The 9,177-nt window shown below is 35.5% G+C and overlaps 1 protein-coding gene across 1 annotated transcript; it reads right to left on the minus strand.

Moving 5' to 3' along the window:
- Positions 1–6,160: 6,160 nt before the first annotated feature.
- LOC132632301 (bidirectional sugar transporter SWEET10-like) lies at positions 6,161–8,043 on the minus strand. Its single transcript, XM_060348181.1, has 6 exons — positions 7,877–8,043; positions 7,514–7,550; positions 7,218–7,428; positions 6,975–7,136; positions 6,776–6,895; positions 6,161–6,675 (listed from the first exon to the last, which is right to left on the minus strand). Exons 1-6 carry the CDS (start codon positions 7,920–7,922, stop codon positions 6,364–6,366), a joined length of 888 nt encoding a protein of 295 aa, XP_060204164.1. The 5' UTR covers positions 7,923–8,043; the 3' UTR covers positions 6,161–6,363.
- Positions 8,044–9,177: the final 1,134 nt, after the last annotated feature.

The raw sequence follows: 9,177 nt of genomic DNA on the forward strand, positions 1-9,177 counted from the left end.
TAAATTGATTAAGCAGATAGTCAGACCGAATCCATTTTTATCAGATATAGAGTACTTCAAATCGTAAACGGTCCATACTTCACAAATCACACACCACAGATCTTTACAACAGCCCACCCAATTGATTGTGCATTACATTAATACCAGTCACCAAATCCGACAATATAAATACCACAGCCATAAACTTAACAGAACAGTAGACACCTGTTCAATCTGTCAATTGTTTGAAACAGCAAAGCAACTAAAACAAAACCCAAACCTCATGATTAACCAGACACACTGCTCGGGTTAGGCCATTTAGGCTTATAGCAAGTTTAAACACATGTTCAGATAATGGGCAGTAGCACATAAGTGATAACTAAACTCATAGCGGAGGCATTACACAGCATAAGTTTAACTTTTAAAGGGCAGTCCATGAACTAGCCTTAACCAAATCAACATTGTGGGATTCTAGATTACCATGGGTATGTCTAGCAAACTGCTTCAGGAACAATTGAAATAAATTCATAGAGACACCCCTCTAACTCAACTGAACCACATCGAGTTTAAATCAAAGAGTTCTACAGGTTTTCCAACTTTAAACTAGACAATGTTAACCTGAATAACTTATACGATAATCAAGTTTTAGATTTAAACTAACACTCATGTCCATACTGATTCTGTTTAGCTACATAATTGTACAACATAGAGGTAGACAGCAGTAACATGACACAAGTTATATGGACACCAGCTATGTTAACTAGACGGCATGAACACATGAAAGTATCGACTGAAAATAGACACTATCAACATAGTCATCCAACATAAGCATACAGATACTCCAGGACTAGCATTACTTTATACTAAGGCATGATCACTAAACTAAACAAAAGCCTAAATACTATGCACGGGACTGAACTAATCTACTAATAAAATGGCGATGATAAAACAAAGTCCAGCAAGCAGAGCCCATGAGCACATAGAGGAAAGTGAGAGAAAAAAAAATACATAAAACATAAAAGGGAGTAGAGTATTAGGTGACACAAAGCATATGAACACTCCCAAACATTTGTCGAACACTCATACTTTAGACGATATGCAGCCTGAAAAGATGGCCTTAAATTTAAACGAATAAATATCATTCTACAGCATTCGAGAATACAAATCCCATAAGCAGAATTTCCTCGTAATACTCCGACAACATGGTTCAAACATAATAAGAAACCAGATTCTGAATTAACCAAACTAAAACAAAATAGCAATCATGTTTCAACTATTATTTATTTCATTTTGCCACAACTCAAACGGAAGACAGAATTAATTATCATTTCAAACTAAGGTTAACTAGACTAGACTCATACAAATTGGAATGAAAACTGGGAGAAGAACTTCACATTCAGAAACTCCACAAAACAGAGCTAGGCATAATCTGGTTTATTAAAGCCTTCATAAAATATATCTAAATATTAACAAAAGGTAAAAACTAAAACGCGAACCTTAATGTCTACTTATCATTCGTCAACTACAGCTACTACTCGAAAAGAAATGCAAACAAATTTCGAATCACAAATGGTAACAGCAAGATATTAAACATGATTTTTTCATACTAACACAATTTTAATAGAACGATGAGTCGAAATGGCATCAAATTTTACCTGTTGGTGGTGCAGTGAAATGGGGCGTCGGGTCTCCGATCTACACTCGATCTTAAAGTAACAAGCCGAAAGAGTAAAACGACTTAATTTTCAAATGGGTGTTCCCAAGTATAGTGATTGAAAAAAATGTAAAATAATTAGGAATGGTTAAAGTGGCTGCCAAAGAACTGAAACAGAACAGAATTAACAAAGTCCAGATTTGGAGTAGTAAAAAAAAAAGATATGAACATGTTGAGCCCCCCTTTCAAGATTCAATTCGCCACAGATTTATAGGGCTTCATTTGGTTTAAGAAAAGAGAGGGAGGAGCGTATGAGAGAGAGGAGCGGGGAACAGGCGTGGGGGACAGGAGAACGTGAGGAGCAGGGAGCAGGCATGGAGATGGCAGAGGCGGGTGAAGAGATGAAGGTGGAGAGGAACGTGGGAGAAGAGAGAGAAAAGGAGAAAGAGTGAAGGGAGAGGAAATGAGAGGTGCGACTGGTTGAAGAAAACATGATGAAACCTAATGTTTCATCTTTGTTTCAACAATTGGGTCGGGTCGGGTAAGGAGTTGGTATGGGCTGATCCGAATTAAACATGGGCTGGATGAGAGTTGGGCTTTTGTGTAGGAATTGGGCTGATTTATTTAAATGGATAGTGGGCTTGACACATGGGCTATTAATTGGCTGAAATTGTGGTCATTCCTCCTTCACTTAAATTATTCTTGGGCCTTTAACTTAATAACTGGTACAAAATATATTATGTAAAGACAAATAGTAATTAGTGTATATAAAGTAAAAATTAATTTAACGAGTACAAATCCTAAAATGAAATGATGACGAACCATTTAAAATTTGTGATAAAGTAATTCTCGTAATGTTAGAAAATAAAAGTAGTGATATTAATAGTAGTAGAAATAAAATAAAATAGTGAAAATAAAGTATTTAGTTCGTCAATAAATTTAGAAACCCGAGTAAATAAAATTAAATAAAGGAGGGACAAAATTGGGTGTCAACACTCGTTCTAAAGGAAAAGCGAAGGCTAGTAAGATTCAGTTTGAGCTTGAAAAGGAGCTTGAGAGAACCAAAACAAATCTTATCACTGAGTTAGAAAAGAATAAGCAGCTTCAAGAAAGTTTGAAAATGGAAAAAATAAAGCTTGACAAGTTGCTTCAGTGGACTTGGTCCTTTCATGTAACTGTTGCTATGTACAAGAGTAATGGTGGTGGCAGGCAAGGCATTGGCATTCACAAGGCCAAAATTCCCTATAATCCCCACATCAAATATGTTACTGCGACTAAAAATTGGATGTGCACTCACTGTGATAGGATTGACCACTACAAGGACACGTGCAAAGCCAAAATTCAAGCAATCCAGAAAAATAAGAAATCTATTGAAAAGGAATTTAGAACAGAGGTACCTGGTCCCCGAAAGAGAAAAACTAGTTTGCCGGCATGGATTAAAAGAAGCTTAATTCACCTGTTTTATCATTTTAAGGGACCCAAACTGGTTTGGGTTCCTAAATCTAATGAATGACTCAGTTTGCAGGCCGAAGTGAGAGGAGGCAGCCAAAAATGGTACATGGATAGTGGCTGCTCGAAGCATATGACTGGAAGAATGGATGATTTTCTCTCACTCAAGGCCTTTTAAGGTGGGAGTGTGTCTTCTGGAAAAGGCAAGAAAATGATATATTCTTGGTATTGAAAAAAGTGCAAGACACTCTCCTATGCAATTGAAAATGTGTACTATGTGAATGACTTGAAGTATAATTTATTGAGTGTGTCCTAAATCTATTATAAATGAAGTGAAGTAAAGTGAAGCACTCGTCCTGTTCTTGCACTGTCACCAACCTCAAAACTGATGAAGTGATGCAGATAGCAAAAAAGTTCAAGAATATCTATGTGGCAGATTTTGATTCATTAAATGGTGGTAATTTTACATGCCTTAGTAGTATGGATGATGATGCTTAGCTATGGCACAGACGGCTGGGACATGCAAGATGTTCTTTCTTGAATAAGCTTACTGTGAAGGACCTAGTTCGTGGCTAACAAAAAACAAGTTCAAACATCACAAGGCGTGTGATGCTTGCATAAAAGGGAAGCAGGTGCATGATCAATTCCCTTCTTGAGAGGACTCCTTGTGCACTACTCAATGGGAGACAACCCAAGCTGTCTTGAGAGATGTTTGATGCAAATGCTTTGTTCTAAAAAATAGTAGAGAGGCTCTGGGAAAATTTGATGCCACTCTTCTCATAGAAAGGAATACAAAGTCTACAATAAAAGAACTCAGTGTGCGGAAGAAAGCATGCATCTGATCTTTAATGAGTCAAATGAATTGAATGACAAAGGGACAAACAATGATGAAGCTATAGATGGGGAATTTTCAAAAATTCCTGATGAAGCCCTAGAAATTTCAAATGGAAAGACTGAGTTGATGAGTCAAGTCAAGCAGGGCAATGAAAAAGATGCAGTAGAATCTCAAGAAGGCACCGAGGAACCTGGTCCCTTCATTATTCCACTTGAAGCTGAACATCGGGTAGCTGATGTTGTTGAAGCTAAATATCAGGTAGTTGATGTTGTATCAGGCACTCCTGAGGATGAATAAAGAAGCAGAAGTCATGCCTCTGTAGATGTCAATGATGGATCAACTATGGAGGAACCTGGTCCCTCGGATCCTGAAGTTCAAGTATCCAACTAGAAGCACAACGGATCTCATCCACTCCACAATGTGGTTACTCCCTTAGACTCTGATATTCAAATTAGGTCTAGGGCGAGAAATATGTTTGCCTTCTCATATTTCCTATCTCAAATTGAACCCAATAAATATTAAGGAAACATAGAAAGATGTTGACTGGCTAGTCGTTATACAAGAAGAGTTCCATCAATTTGAGAAAAACAATGTGCGGCACCTGGTCCCTAGGCCTTCAGATAGAATAGTGATTGGGACTGGGTAGGTGTTTCACAATAAGCTTGACGAATTTGGAAACACCACAAGAAACAAGGTAAGATGGTGGTTCAAGGCTACAATCAAGAAGAAGGTATTGACCACGATGATACCTTTGCTCTTATTGCAAGAATGAAAGCAATTAGGATTCTTATTGTCTTTGCATCTCATATGAAATTCAAATTGTTCCAAATGGATGTCAAAAGTGTCTTTCTTAATGGATATTTGAAGGAGCAAAATTGTTTTTTGCAAAATTGTAAACCCACTGAAGATGCTTTAGGTCCTTAAGTTGTTGAGTCTTTATTCTTTTATGCAAAATTGTAAACCCACTCTTCTCTAAACGGAAGCTAGTTGTAGGTGTTTAAATTCTCAAGGGTGCTTCCACAAGCTCTTGAGTGGTACACTAGGCTAAAGTGAGTGTAGGTGTATTAGTATGTGAGTGGCTAGAGTTAGTCACAATGTTGAATTCTCAAAGGATGTCTTTGAGTGGTACACCAGGTTAGAGTTAGTCTAGGTATATTAGTTTGCTTGGCTAGGGGTAGTCAAGTGTGAAGGTTATGATTGGGCTATTGTAAGGATAGGGTGTTATAGGAGTTATTTCCTAGCTTACAATCAATTGTAATATGAAGTTACTCGGTTATGAAAGTTGGAAATCTTACTGGGGTAGATCGTGGTTTTTAATCCCTTGAGCAAAGAGTTTTCCACGTAAATATCTTACCTTATTTACTTTTTGTCTTTATCTGTGAAAACAATTCAGGGACCAGGTCCCCTAGACTGTTTTGGTGAACTCATAGGTTCTATCAAATGGGTTGGTCGCGAAACGGGTTGGGTCATATAGCTTGGGTCACCATGCAGTGACATTGGGTCTAAACAATAAGTTATAACTCAACCAACTACCCCAACAAAAAGTCATTCATCGTTTCCTTATTTGTTCTTGTATAATTTGTTTAATTACCACGCATATCAAACTTATAAAGATTTTTTTTCTTATTTATCGTGACTATATCAAGCAAATCAAACCCAATTTTCTTTTTCATAAGTTTTCTTATAGATCAATTTAGACTATGCACAAACTGGCCAAACTTCTAGATGGGTTGAACTGGATTATGCCCAAATTGGCCAGCAACTGAATATATGTCCACCAGTTAAATTTGGATGAATTGAGTGCAGGTTATACTCCGTATATTATATTTTTCATCTAGCAGATCATATTTTGATGGGGTAAATGTGACGCCTCTGATACACATAACTTAACCAAGTTTTTGCTAGCTGCCTCAAATGAATAATGTTCGCTGCATTGCATATATACTTGCATGCAGTGGCGGACCCACATGCATCAGTTGACACCCTTCGTTGGAAAGTAACGTTGTATAAATACGTAAAGAAGATTTTTTTATGTATATATACTGTGTGGTGAATCCCTTTATTTCTTCGTATCTTTAGTTTTTTATATTCTGACACCCTTTAATAAAAATCCTAATTCCACGATTGCTTGCATGGAACCCATAACGAGATAAGTTGGTATTCATATGTAGGCATTTAGCATTCTCTAACACTGATAGTGCATTAGTCGATAGACCAGATAGAGGATTTAACTCAGTGAACGATTGGGAAAAAGAGTTACTACTTCCATTGCTATAAAATAAAACCCAACATCCAGCAAGCCTCTCTAAGTATCAACACCCATTTTAGATTTCTGAGTGCAAAGAAAAAAAAAAAAAACTTACACATACGAAGATTCTACTTGTGTACAAACACATTTCGGATAAATGAGGATAGACTAAAACTAACTCAAACTTCTACTCATGTCTTAGGCATCAACTGTTTGAAGCTTAGGTTCTTCGTTCTCAACTTTAGCTGCACATGTAGTACCATGAGGACACGATGCTACGTGTACTTTTTCTGAGCAAACCATTAAACCGAGCCTCACTATGTCAATAATCTGTTCTTGTGTAAGTTCTGGAAACTTCTTATCATTCGTGTTCTCATCCACTACAACTACTGAAGGCTTTTGTATTTCTGGAAGTTTTTGCTCCTTAAGGATGGCTTTCTCCTTTTTGCTGTATATCACATAGAGCACCATTTGAAGTATACCGAAGATAAATCCCAATACATTTGGAGCCTTTAAAAGATAACAAGGAAAGTACGTTAGAACATTGATAAAATACAAGATATTTTACGAAACATAGAATAAGTTGAATGCTAATAATTAAAGAACTTACGGCAATGTTGATGTCCCTTAGTAGAAGACCATAGAAAAACCACATAACAGCACTTAATGTGAGAAAAACTGATAGGAGTAATGGCATGTACTCGACACTCTTTGTTTTGATGACTTTTCTCTGCATGAAATGAGAAAAATGAGCACCAACTTCACGCATCGAGTGGAAAATAAATCAAGAAGTAAGAATTTAAGCTTACCACTATGCCTAAGGGTGCCACAAACACACACAGTGCAAATACAAGGCAAATCCATCCAGCCACTTGTCCACGAATGGCCCCCTTGAATAGAAACTGAGTAACGAGGACAATTGCACCAAATCCACCCACTACTGATAATAGGAGCATCTTTATTGTTTGGACCTGAATTAAATTATTCATAAATATCACTTAAAAATGAACTCCTTAAAAAATTGTAGTACTGAATTTCTTGTAAAAACTTACCCTAGATTTTTTTGGTGCATAGAAGAGGTAGAAACTAACGTAGATAGTTTCAATGAAGACACCAAAGGAGTTTATAGTGATGAGAAGGGTAGCATTGGTCTTCAGAAATGCATAGTAAATCCAAAGCATGGAACTAAAGAGCGCAACCACGTATGGAATTGATTGATAACCTTCAGCTGTTTTCTTCTTGTAAATAGTGTAAAACGTGGGCCTGGCACAATTGTGAAAATTTAGTGTTAAATTATAAGCCAAAAGGAAAGTAAACATAATAAAAAAGAAGAAGCAAATAGACTTACAGTGGAGAAAGGAATACTATGAAAGAAACAATGTTACCTGCAAGTTTCAAAAGGAAAAAGAAATGATTTAGGAGAAAGATGTATGTAAATTACTATACTTAGTAAGTCGCACGGAGTAGTGACTATCACATTCACTACTTGTTGATGTTCTCATATTTACGAAAGGACTAATATTATCATTAATTATTATATTAGTATATTACATGCACAGCGGGTTCTCTAATATTCTTCTCTTGATGATTCACTGACACCTTTTTTTTAATCAGCAGAAAGAAAAACTATATGTTCGCCATCATTTTGTTCATAACCCAAAAAAAGAAAAAAAAAAAAGAAAAAAAAGGAAGGAATAAGAGGTTTATTTACCAAGGACACCAAAAGCAAAAGCCCAATGATCTGCAGAAAAAGCCATCTCTTTTTCTGTTTTCTAACCAAAAAAAAAAAAAGTTTCAAATCTCTAGCACTCTCTCTATTGCTCGACACAAAGAAGTGCTAAGTGTTTGCAAAGACTAGCAAGTTCTACTTGACAGTGAAATGAGGAGAGCTTGGTTGAAGTATTTATATAGGGCAACGGGTGGATGGGACTCCTCTCCATTTTCCTTTTCTCCATGTTCCCTCAGTTTTTACTTGGATGGGAGACATGTGCAGAGGCGGAGCCAGGATTAGAAACTTGTGGGTTCAGGGTTCTAATTCTTTAAAGTTACTGGGTTCTTCATTAATAATTTGTACATATTTGATAAAAATGTTAATACAAATATATGGTTCGGACAAAAGCTACTGGGTTCGGCCGAACCCACACCCGAAAAGCTGGCTCCGCCCATGGACATGTGTCATGGTTAAAAAGTAATGGTTGAGATTTAATTAACCAAACAAAAGTCTTAATCATGGTTAGGATATAATAAATATAACATATATTTGCTTTAGATATTTTTGGAAATCCCATAACTCTAGCTACATATTTTTTAATCCATATATATATATATATATATATATATATATATATATATATATATATATATATTACATACTTTTCTGTGTTTTTCAAGTTTGTTACCGAGTTTCATTTTTTTTTTTTTTTTTGAATAGTTTTTCTCTTTCTTTGAACAGATGGGAATATAATTGAGAAAATAATGAACATGAAATGCTTAGTGGGGGTAAATTCAGTAAGATGGCCAATTAAATCAATTTATATATCAAAAGTTTAAGAAGAATAATGAATAATGAATAACATTTGTAAAACAAAAGCATTTTGTGCAATTTTAGAATTTCAGTGGCCATTTATTGACATATATTGACTCATCAATTGTTAAAAACAAAAAAGAAAAAAAATACCGAACAAATTAAAAGAAAAAGGAAACACAACAAATAACTGAGTAAAGGTTAACTTAACATATAAAGTTTAATTATTGGAAGTTCTTATATATAAAAAAAAGGAACTATCGAAAATTATAAAAATTGGTAAGGAAATATTTGTTAACTTAATTATGGTTAAAATGTTCTTTTGGTTAATTAAATCTCAACTATTACTTTTTAACCATGACATATGTCTCCCATCCAAATAAGAATTTGCGGAAAATGGAGAGGAGCTCCATCCGCGAGTGTGGGAAAGTAGGTGAAACAGTGAAATTATATTTGTAATAATTATATTCTATTAAAAAATGCAAAAA

The sequence above is a fragment of the Lycium barbarum genome, chromosome 3 (genome assembly GCF_019175385.1).
Source record: "Lycium barbarum isolate Lr01 chromosome 3, ASM1917538v2, whole genome shotgun sequence".
Taxonomy (NCBI): Eukaryota; Viridiplantae; Streptophyta; class Magnoliopsida; order Solanales; family Solanaceae; genus Lycium; species Lycium barbarum.

What these genes read in the sequence shown, in the direction of transcription:
- LOC132632301 (XM_060348181.1), bottom strand. Translation starts at nt 7,922, where the DNA reads ATGGCTTTTTCTGCAGATCATTGGGCTTTTGCTTTTGGTGTCCTTG. An exon ending in TTTTGCTTTTGGTGTCCTTG is followed by an intron (nt 7,551 to 7,876) that starts GTAAATAAACCT and finishes TGAAACTTGCAG; the next exon opens with GTAACATTGTTTCTTTCATA. An exon ending in ATGCACCAAAAAAATCTAGG is followed by an intron (nt 7,137 to 7,217) that starts GTAAGTTTTTAC and finishes AATTTAATTCAG; the next exon opens with GTCCAAACAATAAAGATGCT.